Source organism: Dermacentor variabilis, chromosome 2, assembly GCF_050947875.1.
Source record: "Dermacentor variabilis isolate Ectoservices chromosome 2, ASM5094787v1, whole genome shotgun sequence".
NCBI lineage: Eukaryota > Metazoa > Arthropoda > Arachnida > Ixodida > Ixodidae > Dermacentor > Dermacentor variabilis.
The window spans coordinates 136,220,668-136,237,945 of record NC_134569.1 but is presented as its reverse complement, the minus strand read 5'-3'; the positions used below and the strand labels follow the sequence as shown (position 1 = coordinate 136,237,945).

Sequence of the window (17,278 nt, the reverse complement as noted above, 5' to 3'; positions counted from 1 at the left end):
GTCAAGTCTTTTGCTATTTTTATGCGGCTATGAGCTCCTTATATTGTGCGCTTCGTGTATTCCATTGGAATCAATTACTAGGCTATCTTGGTTAAAGGGTTAATGAGTCTAATTAGCATAACTACTTGGGTAATTGCTACATCGAATCACTTTCAAATGTGCGCATCCGTGGTAACAGCAAGGAAACGGAAATCAATTAATTATCTCGTCTTCCTTATTTTAAAACAATTTCTAACGCATTTCGTGAAACGCGAAGTATATTTGCAACTATCTTGGTGACACTGAAACGCACCCATGTATTATTCACTGTGGCGAATGCGCTAGGTTTGGACTAGAAGAGGTATGTGAATATAACGTGACTCCGGCACTCTACTACATGTACAATATGTACGCAATGTTGCACGGTATTAGGTGGCGAAAAACGCTCAGGGCAAGATTGGCAAGCAAAAACTAATACATGCGGGCAGTTCTTGAAGAAGAAATACCTTTTCTTTTCCAGAAACCATTGTGAACATGCACGAGAGGTACCACCATTCCAATGGCGGTTTGAACGGCAACCATGAAGCGCATCAGAACGGTGATGAAGAGGTAAGTTGCGATTCTACAAAGTATTTGCCAGGAGTGGACCGTTAGCGTGGAAAAATAAATATATTTGGCAGTTCCGTAGAAAGTTTGTCCATAACGCTTGTACCCAGTCTAAAGAGAGAGAAAAAGAAAGGTGGAGGTTATTATAGATAATCTGCAGAAAGCCTAATTTTATGTCTAAGAGCTTTATAAGGTCTAAGCACTGTTGCAATTGTTATTTACAGAATTTGTTAAGTTACTAAACAACTAGTTATTTCTGTGCGTGCCTGGCGCCCTCTGCTGTAGTTTCAGTCCGGTATTTCTTTTTTTTTTTTTGAACTCGCTAACGAAGTCACGAAATTCATCACTAAGTGCTACTTTGCTGCAAATTGTATCGGCGAAAGTCAGTGTAGTCAAGCTTTCACCTTGTCAAGATATGTCTAAAGCACGCAATGTCTTTTTGCGAAATGTTGAAAAGTGCGCACTGAGGAGAACCGATCTTTCCTTTCTTACTTCTTCTTCTTCTTCCTCTGTGTTTGCCACAACCAGTCGGAAGGCTCCCAAGACACGGTCGAGGACAAAGCTGCTGCCCATCTAGCCAGCCAGCAAGAATCGCTAAAGAAAGTCATGATGCGGACGAAGCCCATGTTACCTCCTGTGATATTACCGCGTGAGCAGTTTGACCTTTCTTTGACTCTTTCTCTCTCTCTCTCTCTCTCTCTCTCTATATATATATATATATATATATATATATATATATATATATATAGTTGAACGGCATATAGCTTAGCAGGGGTGGATGACCATATAGAGCCTGAGCGTTTCAATAACGATCATAAGGCTAGTTTAGCTAAGGGCCGATTTACGCTCGAGCCGCCCATCGGCTCAAGCCGCACCGCACGCTTGCGGTTGCGCGAAAAATTGCACGTATCCAGCACTTGTGCACAAATTACCGTTTACATTGTGTACACAGTGTATACCTTACACATTGTAAACCGGAATTTGTGCACAAGTGTTTGATACGTGCAATCTTTCGCGCGACCGCACGCGTGCGGTGCGGCTTGCGCCGATGGGCGGCTCGATCGTAAATCGGCCCTAAAAGCGCTTACTGTCCGCTCCGCTCAGACGCGTGTATACTTTGCTGCACTCGGACGTTACGAGGAAGCGCTAGTGCGCATGCGTGGGCACAACGCTTGCGCGAGCAGTGGCCCGTCGAGTGCATTATCGTTCCGTTACCAAGCTAAGGGGGACGTGACTACTCGACAAAAATCCTCCTAAATTAAATCATCGTGTTCTACGTGCCCAGACCACAATCTCGTTGTGAGGCGCGCCCGTCGTGGGATGGTGCGGATTAATTTTGACTGCACGTGGTTCTTTCAAGTGCATCCAGTGCACTGTACAAGAACGTTTCCTGCATTCCGCCCCCATCGGAACGCGTCCGCTGCGGCCGGGTTCGAACTCGCGATTTCGAACTCAGCGGCGCAACGCCTTAGCCATTACGCCACCACGGAGGGTAAAGACTTTTTTTTTTTTCAGAATGACATTTCAACAAGCCCAAGTGCTCACCACTGTGACGAGGCTTCTACCATGGCCGCTGAATGGATTAAAAAAAAAAAGAAATCTAGCCGCCGTGCTCCTGCGCATGGCTCCATTGTAGTTTCGGCGCCTTTAGTGCACCGCGAGCCGCCCGCTTCTCTGCGACGAACGCTTATCGAACACCTGAAACCATCATAGGTCTCCGCAGTGTTTTGGGTGCGTGAACTATGAAGGAAGTGCATTGCGAGAGGGAAACTAAGCTAAGAAAGCATATATATATATATATATATATATATATATATATATATATATATATATATATATATACACAAAAATCTTGAGAATTGTCTACGAACGCGTAAGTGTTCTTTGGCTCGGCAGTTTCGAGATATTATTTTCCGAAGTGTGGGACGAAATACACGGGCGTTCGAGTTACTTTTGTGCTTCAATGCACAAAAAAAAAAAACGTTCTCTTGAAGAAGTGGAACAAAGTGTATATTTAGGGCAAGTTTGATGGCACATATCTCCAAACTGACGTCATTCTGGAAATTAATTCCAACTGGATAAGCCTTCCAAGGTCTCCGGCTGCAATTGGTAAATTGCAATATGTATCGTAAAGCATTATTTCAAGAGATAATTAGTGGATTTTCGTTAATTATTTGAATGTGTGTTTCGATTTATCGTGCAAGTAATGTCCACCTGTCTGAATAATCCAGCTCAAGGACTAGAATTACGTTATCTGCAACAGGGCATTTTTTTTTAATTCCATAAATCCTAAATATGATCACAATGTGTGCTCAAAGCGCTTGGAGAAATATATTCATGCTGTCGTCTTTCTTCTCTTTCACTTTACCCGTCGGTGGGAACTTGAGAAATGAGGGGCTCTTTTGCAACGCCTATATATATATTGTATTGTATATATATTGTATATATATATATATATATATATATATATATATATATATATATATATATATATATATATATATATATATATATATATATATATATTGACGCAACTATATTAGGCAGAACCATTATTCAGCGGGTATGCGCCAGTGGGGACGACGCTGAAGTAGCGCGTGTTTTTAGGTGAAGCGGGGGAAACGAAGAAGACGTTGTTGTTGTTCCCTTGGACGACTGATAAAGTGCGTTTCTTGGCGGTGCTGCTACGCATACTCGTCGATCCCACGTCGTTACACTGGTGGAGGTGCTGGGTATTCTTCATGCTTGGCACCCCTTCGCGGAGCCGACGATCGAGCCCGGAATCACCATCGCGCATCGAAACACCGGTCCACCGCTTCAGTCGTCGCCTGCTAGGCTTAGCGCCCGAGTCCAGTCCGCTGCAAGAAACTTCGAGAAATCGTTTGCCTCCTACAAATAACATGGCCACCGCAGCTCCATCGCAAGTAACGCTACAGAATCCTATGGTCCCGGAGAGCTTTCATGGTGATGCCTTTGAAGACGTCCAAGATTGGCTAGACCAGTTCGAGCGCGTCGCCCAGTATAACCATAAGACCAGCTCGGCGGACAAACTCTCGAGTGTCTATTTCTATTTGAAGGACAATGCTCGTACGTGGTACGTAAACCGGGAGAGGAGCTTTGCCACGTGGGACGACTTCCGCGCACAGCTGCTGGATACCTTTTCAAGCATCGACAGGAGGGAAAACGCGCAGCGTCTCCTTGAAATCCGCGTTCAAAAGCCCAATGAGAGTGTTGCTATGTTCTCAGAAGACATGGCCCGTCTTTTCCGTAGGGCAGACCCAGACATGCCAGAGGAAAGAAAGCTGCGATATCTCCTGCGAGGAGTGAAGGAGCAACTGTTTGCCGGCCTTGTGAGAAATCCACCGACAACAGTGGCACAGTTCACAAAAGAGGCTACAGCCATTGAACGGGCCCTGCATCAACGATACCGCCAGCATGACATGGGCAACTCGACGGCGAACACTTCCGTACTGGCTGCGAGTAACGACATGTCTCTGCGTGAAGTTGTCCGCGAAGTGGTGCGAGAAGAGCTTCGGCAGCTCGGCTTTGTGGTTGCGCCTACGGAACCGACGCCAGCGTTATCTTTTGTTGCTGATGTCGTCCGGGAGGAAGTCCGGCAAGCTTTTTCAGCGCCAGACTGTGGCAACGTTCCGCGGCGCCTCACTTATGCGGAAGCTGTCCGCCGTCCACTCAACGCAACTTCAACGCCGTTGACACCCATAACTACAACACCACCTACGCCACAAATAGAGCCGACATCGTCACCCTCGTCGACTCCACCGACCCCGCCGATCATGCCAGCACAAACAACGCCGTATTTTCGACATGCGCACGCCACCCCTTGGCTCCATGAAGAGTTACCGCCGAACTACCAGCGCCGGAAAACCGATTTGTGGCGCACCGTCGACCGTCGACCAGTGTGCTACCATTGTGGTGAAGCTGGACACGTCTATAGAGTTTGCCGCAAATGGAACAACTATCGCGCCGCTCAACAACCAAGCTTTCCTGCCAATTATGCTTATTCTCCGTACGACGGTCGACGCGCTTACAACGACGCTCCTGTGAACAGTCAGCCACCAAATACGACGACGTCCAGACCACGTTCTCCTTCTCCATCTCCGGCGCGCTACAATTCGCCGACTCGTCGCAGCTTTGCCGACGTCACTAGGGGCAGATCGCCTAGCCCTCGACGGGGAAACTAGCCGCAGCGACCTCCGGGGTTGAGGTTGCCAATACTCTAACTGCTCCACATCCCCCGTTATCGACGAACGACGACGTGAAGACTACATTGACGAAAAAGACGCCCAGCACAACGACGAATACGACGAATAGAAGTACGAAAGACGTAACTGACATCGTCAGCGCCGAGCTCATCGTTTGCATTGACGGTCACGAAATAGCCGCTCTGGTTGACACTGGCTCCCATTTTTCAATCCTTAACTTACAGGTCGCTGACAAACTGAGGAAGGTGAAGACACCATGGCACGGGCCCAACATAAGAACCGCCGGAGGTCAGTTGATGACACCTGTCGGGAAATGCACGGCCCGACTCTTAATCGCCGGTTCAACCTTCGTCGTCACCCTCGTCATCCTTACTGAGTGTTGTAAAGAACTTATACTGGGCATGGATTTTCTACGGGAGTACGGCGCCGTGATTAACATCCGTGACAGAAGCGTCACTTTTGCCACGAGTTCGGATAATGTCACCCATGAGAAGCCACAACAACCTCGCTTACGTATTGCCGCGGACGACGTCATACTTTTGCCGCGGAGTTGCTCCCTCGTACAGGTGCGCTGTGACAGCCTGCAAAGTGGGACTGGAGTAGCTGAACACATCAGTGCGCTAGCACTGAATTGCGGTGTGTCCATTGCCAGAGCACTTATCAATGTAATCGACGGAAGCGCCGAACTCTTGCTGACAAATTTTAGTAGGGAGCGCCGACACATCGTTAGAGGCACTGCTGTCGCCTATTTCGACGAAGTGACAGAAATACAAGACTGCCACTTAGCGCAGGAGTCGGCCTCTACAATCCACACAGCTGCACCTATTGTAGACGTTAATCCGACGTTAACGGCCGTTGAGCGGAATCGTCTGCTTGAGCTCATCAAGCAGTACCAGGGCTGTTTCTCCTCTGCGTCACGAGTTGGTCAAACGCCCCTTACGAAACACCGCATCATTACTGATGTCGACGCCAGACCCATCCGACAAAACCCTTATCGTGTGGCCCCAAAGGAACGCGAAGCGATACAAAAACAAGTGAAGACGATGCTAGAAGATGGCGTTATTCGACCATCTAATAGTCCGTGGGCATCACCTGTAGTTTTAGTGAAGAAGAAGGACGGTAGCCTGCGCTTCTGCGTCGACTATCGGAAGCTCAATCAGGTCACAAAGAAGGACGTTTATCCGCTGCCGCGTATTGATGATTCCTTGGATAGGTTGCGAAACTCGTGCTACTTTTCCTCAATGGACTTGAAAAGCGGTTATTGGCAGATCGAAGTGGATGAGAGAGACCGTGAGAAAACAGCCTTTGTGACGCCTGACGGACTTTATGAATTTCAGGTACTTCCTTTCGGTTTGTGTTCGGCGCCAGCAACATTTCAGCGTCTAATGGACACTGTGCTCTCCGGACTCAAATGGCAAACATGCCTGGTGTACTTGGATGACGTGATTGTCTTTTCCGCAACGTTCGACGAACACTTACGAAGGCTGAAAACTGTTTTTGAAGCGATACGCTCTGCCGGTCTTACTTTGAAGCCTGAGAAGTGCCATTTTGGTTTTCATGAGCTCCAGTTCCTCGGTCACGTCGTCAGTAGCCAAGGAGTCCGACCTGATCCGGATAAAATTGCCGCCGTCGCTAATTTCCCGATTCCATCAGACAAAAAAGCCGTGCGACGTTTTCTGGGACTCTGTGCATATTACCGGCGATTTATTGCTAATTTCTCGCGTATCGCATGGCCGTTAACACAGCTCACCCGAGACGATATGCCTTTTACTTGGGGCGAAGACCAGCAGCGGGCATTCCACGAGCTCCGGCAACGCATGCAATCGCCTCCCGTATTAGCACACTTCGATGAGGAAGCCCCGACGATATTGCATACAGACGCTAGTAATGTCGGTCTAGGGGCGGTACTAGTACAATGGCAGGGCGACAGCGAAAAGGTGATTGCTTACGCCAGTAGGACACTATCCCGAGCCGAAGCTAACTACTCCACCACTGAAAAAGAATGCCTCGCAATGGTATGGGCAGTTCTGAAATTTCGTCCGTATTTGTATGGTCGGTCTTTCACCGTCGTTAGTGACCACCATTCCCTCTGCTGGCTCATTAATTTGAAAGATCCTTCCGGCCGGCTCGCACGCTGGAGTCTTCGACTCCAAGAGTTCGACTTTGTTGTTACATACAAGTCGGGAAAACGGCACGCAGACGCCGACTGCCTTTCTCGGTCTCCTGTTGAGCCGGCAGCACAAGACGATGACGACACGGTTTTTCTGGGACTCGTGGATACTGCCGATCTTTCACGCCAGCAACGGGATGACATTGAATTGCTGCCGCTTATTGATTACCTCGAAGGACGAACCAACCGCGTGCCGAGGCTCTTTGCAAGAAGGGTGGCATCATACTGCTTGCGTCGCAACGTCCTCTACAAGAAGAACTTCTCGCCTAGCGGCAGCAACTACTTACTTGTTGTTCCATCACCGCTTCGACGTGAAATCTTAAACGCCTGCCACAACGAGCCGACTGCTGGGCACTTGGGCTACACTCGCACATTGGCACGGATTCGGCAGAAGTACTACTGGCCGAGACTTACTGCGGTCGTTAAACGCTACGTTCAGACATGTCTGGATTGCCAACGTCGTAAACCGCCATCCGTCAAACCAGCCGGCTTACTGCACCCTGTTGACGTACCGGCCACACCATTTGCACAAGTAGGCATGGACTTTCTGGGCCCCTTCCCAACGTCTACTACTGGTAATAGGTGGATAATCGTTGCCACGGATTATCTCACTAGATATGCCGAGACAAGTGCCCTGCAACGGGCAACAGCAGATGAAGCGGCACGATTTTTTCTGGAATCCATCGTTTTAAGGCATGGCGCTCCCGCAGTAGTCGTCACGGACAGAGGTACTGCGTTCATGGCCCAGTTTTTAGATATCGTTCTACGTCTAAGTGGTACCGCCCACCGAAAGACAACAGCGTATCACCCTCAAACAAACGGACTGACAGAACGACTCAATAGGACATTGGCTGATATGATAAGCATGTACGTAGATGTAGAGCATAGGAACTGGGACGAGGTTTTACCTTATGTCACCTTCGCGTACAATACGGCTCGTCAAGAGACCACTCGCAAGACGCCCTTCAGTCTCGTATACGGCCGTGAGGTTACAACAACATTAGATGCAATGCTCCCTCATGAATTTGACGACAACGAAACGGGTGCTGAAGAGATAACACACCGAGCAGAGGCAGCTAGGCAGCTTGCGCGTCTGCGAATCCACGAACAGCAGGACATTGACGCCAGACGCTACAATCTTCGGCACAAAGCCGTAATATACAACATCGGCGACAAAGTGTGGGTCTGGACACCTATTCGACAGCGTGGGCTCTCTGAAAAGCTCCTACGTAAATACTTCGGGCCCTACATAGTTCTCCGACGCATCAGTGACGTCAACTACGAAGTCGTTCCTGACAGCTCGCACTGTTCAAAGCGCCGACGGCATTTACCCGAGGTCGTTCACGTGCTGCGTATGAAGCCGTACTATGAGGACTGCCAAGACTGCGCAGTTCTTTACCGCTGCCTTCCAAGCCTCTATCATCGGGACGATGATCTTTTCTAAAGGGGGAGCAAATGACGCAACTATATTAGGCAGAACCATTATTCAGCGGGTATGCGCCAGTGGGGACGACGCTGAAGTAGCGCGTGTTTTTAGGTGAAGCGGGGGAAACGAAGAAGACGTTGTTGTTGTTCCCTTGGACGACTGATAAAGTGCGTTTCTTGGCGGTGCTGCTACGCATACTCGTCGATCCCACGTCGTTACAATATATATATATATATATATATATATATATATATATATATATATATATATATATATATATATATATATATATATATATATATATACAACAGTGGAATTAATGTTTCCGTCATAACTAAGACTTCTCTGGTCGCCCCTTTGCCCCGCAACGTTCATCCCGTTCACAACGCAGGTCGTCGCAAGGCAAGAGCATTTAATATACTAAAGCAAATAAACAAAGACAAAATCGCAGCAAGCTTCGTGGACGCAGCTGCATACCGAGACGGCAAGGCTTTTGCGGTTTCCGTCATTGACACGCTGGGCAAAGTCATCAACTGTGCTTCCGTCCGGACGACGAACCCAGAGGTGGCCGAGCAAGTGGCCATTGCACTCGCCATGCAAGCCCTCGGATCGGGCGACTCTCTCCCCGGACACAGAGACGCTCCTCTCACACACAACGAAATCACGAAATTCTTTTACTTAGAGAGAAGGGTTTTCCCCCCACCTCACTCCAAGCTAAGCAGGCCGCAGGCGGTTACACTAAGACTTCTGCAAACGAACTCGTACCCAAATCCGGCGTCCCTTAATAGCATATATCCAGAGATTTATCCAAATTGTTCTTGCGTGGCCTGTGGTGAGGTAGCTACGTTGCCTCATATGCTCTGGGAGTGCGGGTCGCTGGGCCCGAAGTTCACCAAGGAAGAGTGGGACGCGCTCCTGCGAAGTCCTGTCTTTAAGGATCAAATCCCGGCCGTCCAGCGCGCCCGCGATCGGGCCGGCAGACTAGATCTGTCAGTCCCGTCGTGGGATTAGCCGGGTGCGCGTTTTATCGCGCTTTGCTGGACCAAATAAAAGTTTATTCACTCACTCACTCACTCACTCATAACTAAGGCTTCGTTTTCTTTTCGTAAGTCGCAGGACATTCGTGGGCACGACCATTTCTTCCTTTCTTCTTTTACGTTTCATTTTTTTGGTGTTGTTGCTTGGTGTCAATAATTATATTTTTATTGGTTTCTTCTGCTTCCTATTCTGTTTCATTCTTCGATTAAAGCCTTAAGCGGCGAGGATAAAAACGACGTTCGGGGTAGTGCGCGTGCTGCTTTCACCGCTGCTCGAGCCCCACGTTATCATCTGACCTGTTCAGGCCTACAGCACTCTCGATTCGTAACGCACGTCATTCCTGCGCAGGCCTTTTCCTATGTACCCTTACGCGTCGACCGAGTTTCTCGGAGGTTCCCCAGGCCTTTCCAGTAGAGAAGCCGGCCCACCGACGTGGTATGGCGAAGGAATGTTTCCCCCGCCTTCGCCGTCGATGCCTTCCTGCCTGGTCTCCCCTTCTCCATCGCCGCTGTTACCCGTGTTCTCGTCGCCGAGCCCTCCGTGGCCTACGTTCACGCCGAGCCTGACTCCGAGCCCGAACCCCACCGAGCCTTTTCCTTATCCGACGTCTCCGTATCCGATGATCGTACCTTCGCCGCCGCCCTACATGCCGATGGCGACGCCACTCCCGTTCACCAACGCGGAGCCGTATCCCATCGTGCCGCCGCTCCCTCCAATGCGCGACGCCGACAAAATGAGGTCGGATGTCGAGTCGCATCGGCCTCTGGGCTGGGAGTCGCACCAGCAGCCGCGCAGGAAAGCAGACAAGGGCAGAGATAAAAGCCGGCGCCGTCGCAAGTCACCGCCGTCGGCTAAGAAACACTTCGGTCAACTTCCGGCCCGACGACAGCGCCGAGAGTCGGACGCGACGCCCTCGTCGACGTCCATCGGCAAGCTGCTCGCCGAGCTCGCCGCCCTCGACGGCGGCGCAAGCGCGAGCGCCGTAATGGAGCCGCCGCTACCGCGCAGCGTCAGGCCCCGGCCGCTTCTGTTACCACGAAATGGGCTGAGCAGCCTGAGTGGAGCGAGCTTTTTCCGCGTACCTCGCGCTCGGCGACCGCGCGCCGAGGACGACCTCGATAACGGCGATTGGGACGTGTGCGCGCTGAACGCCTGCGTCCCCGTGGTGCTGATTGTGACTTGCGTGTTGCTGATACTGCTGGGCACTGCCAACAGGCTGCTCCAGATGGTGTCCAACGAGTTTCCCATCGCCGGAGACAGAGCGGTGCATCACTCGGCAGTCGGTCACGGATCAAGCGGCAGTGGGGCCTCCGCACGGGCCGCCGAAGTGCCAGCGGTCGCCGGTCCGCCACCGACGTTGGCGTCCAGTGTCAAGCCGCGGGGAGACTGCGCCACGGACTCGTGCCTCTGGGAAGGTCAGTACCTCTTCGGAAAGATAGACAAAAAGATTCCGCCCTGTCAGGATTTCTATGCGCACGTGTGCTCGGACAACTGGTTCAAAGACGCCCGGAACTTCAACTCTCTCCCATTCGCTTATAGAGCATCGTCGGCCGTCATGTTGGACCTGTGGAAGCTACTGCAGAGGCAATCCGTCAACGAGAGCACGTTCGCGAGCCACGCCGCGTTGATCTTGCGCCACTGCGTCCCGGAGCCGAGTAATGATGCGCCTGACTGGAGCGTCCTGCGCAAGATACTCGCCGACCTCGGCATAGCCGAGTGGCCTTACGTCGACACACTGCCAAGTACGGACGTCCACAATATCGCGATGGTGGCCGACAAGATGCTCGGCTTGTCGACAGTCGTCTCCATGTGCTTGAAGGAGCGACCAGCGGACCACGAGATTGTGCTACACCTCGACTCGCCCCCCATACTTTTGCGAAGGCACGAGGACATCTTCCCGGGCGAGGACACCAAGACGTACGAAGCCTTTGTCGCCAAAGTTCTGTCGCTGCTAAAACCGGCGCGCTCGTACACGCGCAACCTCGTCCTCGAACTTGTGCGCCTGGAGCAGAGGCTGAGCGACGCGGCCGCCCATTCCGTGCGAAGCGTACCCGTACTTCACGTCGTGCGCCCGCTAATGCAAGTGCGGTCGTACTCTCACTGGAACTGGAACGTCTATTTCTCGTACTTTCTACAGGGCAACGAAGGTCGGCACTCCAACGCCAAGATCGTCCTGCTCGACGCCGTTTACTTCGAGCGGCTTTCGAGCATCCTGTCTCAGGCCAGCTCGAGGTTGCTGGCCAATTACATCGGGTACAAGCTTCTCGTGCATTTGTCACCGCTACTGCCTTCGAAGGCTGCCGAGTTCATGATACCGCTGAGCCACCAGCACAACTCGGCCGGCGGCGTTCCAGCGCGCATCGAGGCGTGCATGTACCTCGTGGAGCGGCTGTACCCTTACGGCACGAGGGTGCTGGTCTGGCACTCGGTCCTTCACAAGATTCCCGGTCTCGTTGCCGGAAAGCTAATCGATGAGTTGCACCACCTGGAAGAGCTCGCTCGTTTCGAGATGAGGCAGAGCGCCGCTACGGCACCCTGGTTGACGCAGGACGAAGCCGACGTGGCCGTTCTCAAGATGGATCGACTGCAGACTGTGCTGGTTCCGGCGTACCGTGACTTGGAGCTTCAGTACCCGCTCTTAGATCAGCCCACGGTTCTGCTTTCCTCCAACCAATATGTGCCAGTACTCGAGACGTACTACAACCTCGTGCGCACGCTAAGGGCCCAGTACTGGTCGACGCCAAACCTGACTTGGTTTCGGGAGCCGCTGCTGCCGTCCGAGAGCGCGTTCAAGGCGGGCTTCTCGTACGACCCGAGCCGCAACAGGCTGTCCGTGTCACCCGCAACCGTCGCGTTCGTGGCCGGCATGTCGCGCAGCCCCGACCACAACGTCGTGCCCTTCTTCCTGGGCCCGCTGCTGCGCGGCATGTTCTCGGTCATGGACGTGCGCGGAAGCACAGTGGACGCCGACGGGGAGTTCCGCGGCTGGTGGTCTTCGACGTCCGAGGATCGCTTTCTGGGTCGGGCCAGGTGCCTGCAGGCAAGCCGGCGCTGTATAGTATATGCACAGCTACTGCTGCGCAGTGCAAATGTTGTCTGATCGAAGCCTGATCATGAAGCGAAGCTCAGCTAGCCCAGACCTTAATCTGTAAAAGTTCACTTCCAGTCCTCTTGCTGAAACGTTTACTGACAGTAGAGATTGGTCGAGCGAATAGACTAAGCCCCATATTCACAAATGCATCTTAACTTGAAGCCCACGCTTGACTTTGTACAAATGACGCCTGGTGTGAACGCGCTCAAGACGCTTATTGGGTTTCCTTTGGTGCGTTCACGACAGGCGTCATTCAAATCAAACGTGGGAGTCAAGTTAAGATTCATTTCTGAATAGTGGGATAAAGGTGCTAAAGCTGAAGGCGCAGTGTCGAATGAATGAATGAATAAAGCCTTTATTTTAAGGAAGGGGACGGCTCTAGGCCGCTGATGGGGATTAGGAGGGAAGGGAATGTGGGTACCCAGACTCTTGGCTGAAACACTTCATCTCAGTCTGGGATCTTCCGCTTTATGCAGGCTCAGGTGCATGTTCAGTTCCGCCGCTCTCACATGGGCTGATCGACCCCCTCTACACTACTCGAAACAGGCCACTTTGTCTGCCATATGTCGCAATGGCTTTCTGTGCTTCAGGGTTAGTTTGCATTGTAATTCCTAGTGTTCTAATGTCTCCGTGTAGTAGATGCTGAATGTTGGATCTCCCTTGTGAAAAAGCTGCACAGCTCCAAATGAGGTGTTGCAAGTCTGCTCTGCATGACTCCTGGCAATGTGTACATCGGGTGTAAGTCTTCGCAATCGTAGCTTGTCTGGGTTGGTGCCATTTCTCAAGTATGTGTGGTGTGTATGCAGCGTTGGCCATAACCTTATTCAAGAATACCTCTTCCGTGCGGGTAAGCCCGCCCTTGTCGTCAAACAAATGTACTGGTGTAGCTTCTAATAATCTTCGTTTACTGTCTGCTTTTATTTTAGTACGAATGTAATGCATCAGTGCTCTGCTAGGAGAGCCTGCAGCCAATATCTTTAGGTATGGATTTTGGTCCACGGGGTTTGGCGAGGAAATGGAGTGTGGGGAGCTGTACGCGTAATCAAGCCCACCCGCTTGCGCGGCAGCTGCGTGAGCGGCTGCGTTTCCCCCATCCGTGCCGGTGTGCCCCGGTGTCCATAGGATTTCAACATTTGTCCCATTGTCCTGTATTCTCTTTAGCTTTTTTCTGGTGTCGTTGGCCACCGCATCATCTGTCGTAGGCCCCGTTAATTCGGCCACTGCTTCGTACGAATCAGTAAGGATCCGATAATTATTTCGCACACTCTGCTCTACAATGTCTCCCATGTCAATGGGAATGGTGTTGACCGCTCCCCATATAGCTAAGAGCTCAGCGTGCAAGGTTGCACCCCCAGGAAGCTGACATGTGTGATAGCCATTGTGTTGGGGTGCAGATGTGCTAACCCAGGCCATGCTTGCTATGTCGTTTGTGATTGCAGCGTCCGTGTAGATGTCAGTGGTGTGCTGCGGCGTGCTTAATCCCAATCTCTTTTCAAATATTTTTCTAGCTTCCGCGTTTCGTCTGGCGATAGGGCGTTGTTGCCTCCGTATGCCCAGTGGTGCTTCCCATGGTGGCGTTATGGTCGCTTCCGCGGGCTCTGGCTTCGCATGGACTTGTTTATCCCATGCCATGATCTGTTTTCCTTGGGTCGTGTTTTCCAACCGGGATCGCATTTGAATTCGTGCTTCACTGATTATGTCCCGTATGGGTGGAATCGCTACGAGCTTGAGCAGGTCCTCGTTCCTCGTGTGCTTTGGTAGCCCAGTGATCGTACGGAGGGTGGCCCTGTGTAACTTTTCGATGTCGCCGAGGTCTCGTTCAGAGAATTCGTACAAGGGTGCCCCGTAAAGAATCCTTCCAACCGCGACCGCTTTTGCAAGCGTTTGGCACGCTTTCTGACGCGCTCCGCCATACTTGCTCGATATTCGTCTAACCATGTGCAACAGCGCTCTCCATTTTTGCTTTAGTGTGCGAATCCATAGCTGGGGGCTGTTGCAGCTAGCAGTCTGTGCTCCAAGAATCCGAATTTGTCCATTGGCCGACGTAATATCGCTTTGGCCGATGTGTAAAGTGATCTGCTTGTTTACATTGGTTGCTTTCTTTCCGTCTACGCTGATCAATTCTGTCTTCTCTGGCGAGAGTTGCAGTCCTAGGTTATCTAAAGTGTTGCTAAGGCTCAGGATCGCTGCTTGCAGCTCAGTTTGCATGCTCTGTATGTCGGAATAATCCGCCGCTTCCGTCCATATTGTTATATCGTCGGCGTAAATAGTAAAACGGGCTGAAGTGTCTCGCTCAAGACTTTCTGCCACACGTGTCATGGCCAGATTGAATAGCATAGGTCCGAGGATGGAGCCCTGAGGCACTCCCCTATCCAAGTAATAGGTCTTCGGACTCCATCGCAGTGCCTTGCCATGGAGCTGGATTGGTCTGCTTTGGAGGAAGCTACGTATCCAATTGTATGTTCTTTGGCTAGGGTACCTGGTTGCCAGTTCCTGTAAGATGGCCTCTTGTTTCACGTTATCGAATGCTTTACGCATATCGACTGCAAGAATATAGTCAGGCATCTGTTTGCGAGACTTACGGTTGATCACTCTGCGGAGCAACCAGAGGCAGTCATGTGTGCCCATGTTCGGCCGAAAACCTGCCTGCGCAGGATGCAAACCCGGTTGTACATATTCGATGTAGTTCTGCATTCTTGTGTGTAGCATTCTTTCTATCAATTTGCAGACAGTTGACGTTAGAGCTATGGGGCGTAGGTTAGCTGGTTTCGTGTGGTCTTTGCCCGGCTTCGGTATGGGGTAGATGAGAGATAGTTTTAGTGAATCTGGCACTAGTCCAGATTCCCAGGATTCATTGATAATTGTTAAGAGCTGTTCTTGAGCTTCATTGCTGAGGTTTCGAAGTTCTTGCCAAGTCACTCCATCGTGCCCGGGAGCTGATTTCGTTTTGCCTTGTGCAAGGGCTGCTACGAGTTCACCCAGCGTAAAGGGCGTGTCTAGCTCCTCTTTCGCGTTGTTTATTGTTGCAGAAGGCAGCGGTTCAGGAGGCGCCTCGGCAGCATGTGGGAAGAAAGTGTGGATGACGCGGTCCTCCAGCACGGCAGGCTCATCTCGCAAAAAGAGCTCCGCGAGAGGAGGTGCGCCTTTTTTGCTCCCAAGCAGGCTCCTTAAAATCTGCCATAGCCTTTTTAGGCCGGGTTCCCGGCCAAGCTTCGCGCACGTATTGTGCCACGTGTCTGCTTCGAGTTGTTGTTGGTATTCCTTGATGAGTCGGTATTGATGTTTAAGGCGCATTAGATCTTTGTGACGCTTTCCTTTATACCGGTATTGCTGTGTGAGGCGGTTGACCTTCCGCCATAGATTTGCAAGGTGCATATCCATGTGAGTTGCAGTGTCATCGCATGGGATAGTTTCCCTGGCCTCCGGCCGTGCCTCCGCTACCATAGCGCTGAATTGTTCAAAGTCCGCAAAAGAGTCCCCGGTAGCCATTCTAAATTTTTCCAGTCAAAAAGCACCGTTTCTCTCCTCTCTCGGATCTTTTTGCGATTGAGCGTGATAATTATTGGTAAATGGTCGCTTCCCCATGTCGTCGATTCTACGTTCCATTGCCTTATGAGCCCTGGAGTGGCTAGTGTCAGATCGGGCGTTGTGTCCTGTTGTCGCGCATGTAGCCCTATGCGGGTTGGTGTTTCTGGTGTGTTGCATATGTCCAGAGTTGACATTTCTATTGCATCGTGCAGTATGCGTCCTCTCGGGTCAGCTTTGGCGTAGCCCCATGTTTGGTGCTTGGCGTTAAAATCGCCCCCCACTAGAATGGGGAGGCCTCCGGCTTGTGCCTGCACCTTGCTGAGCCATTGGTAGGAGTCATTCCGGTGCTTGCCCGTTAGGGGTCTGTAGTACGTGGAGACTGCAACCATTGGCCGGTGGCCGCGTGGACATAGCTTTACTGCCACAATTTCTCTAAAATCATTACACAAATCTGGTATCTGCAGTTGGGTTGCGGTGCAGTCATGTCTTACTAAAAGAGCAGCTTGGCCTTGCGCTTGTTGGTTTCCTTTGCCCTGGTGTCGTATCGTAGCCTGCTGAAAGGTTCGGTAACCTCGAATAGTGCATTGTCCCCTTGTATCCTGTAGAAGAACAACAAGGGGTTTGAATTTTTTAATTTGCTGTCTTAGTGTGGATCCATTCTGCGTAAAACTTCGACAGTTCCATTGGATGCATATAGGCCGTGCCGTCATCTTTCATCTGCTGGCTTGCGCCTTTTAGGTTCGTCATGTTGTTTCTGAATATTTCTCTGAATTTCCGTGAATATCGCCTGCATCTGAGTTTGTATTGCATTCGTTACTGTCTGAAATTCCTCCCGTAGGTTCTTTTCGAGGCGCTGGGTCTCAGTGTGTCTTTCCTGCCTTAGGATGCTCAGCATCTGCGCATACGCCGAGTCTTGGGCTGTTAGTGGTTTTGGCACTGAGGTTGCTTGTTCTGCTGGGTCTGTGCAGGTCCTGCGTGTTGCAGCTTTCTAGAGTTTGCCGTGGTTTTCCGACTGATTGATCGCCCGACCCGACTGTTAGAACGCGTGCGTTTTTCTCGGTCTGCCGGCGTCTCTGATTCACGTTGCCGTGGCGTTGGCGGTGGTTGCGTATCTCGTTGCTCTGGTGGTAGTCGTGCGAGTATTTGCTGCAGCATTGCTCTCAACTGCTGATTTTCTTTTCTTAGTTCTTTTATTTGTTGCTCATAGTGAGCGGATA

General features: G+C 51.1%; 1 protein-coding gene across 1 annotated transcript in view; it reads left to right on the top strand.

The window, feature by feature from the left end:
• The window catches only part of LOC142572746 (uncharacterized), a 144,184-nt gene that overhangs the window by 68,570 nt on the left and 58,336 nt on the right, over positions 1 to 17,278 (top strand). The window contains exons 10-11 of the mRNA XM_075682066.1: positions 500 to 588; positions 1,114 to 1,234. Of these exons, the coding sequence (XP_075538181.1) occupies positions 500 to 588; positions 1,114 to 1,234 (210 nt within the window). The remainder of the gene's footprint in view (positions 1 to 499; positions 589 to 1,113; positions 1,235 to 17,278) is intronic.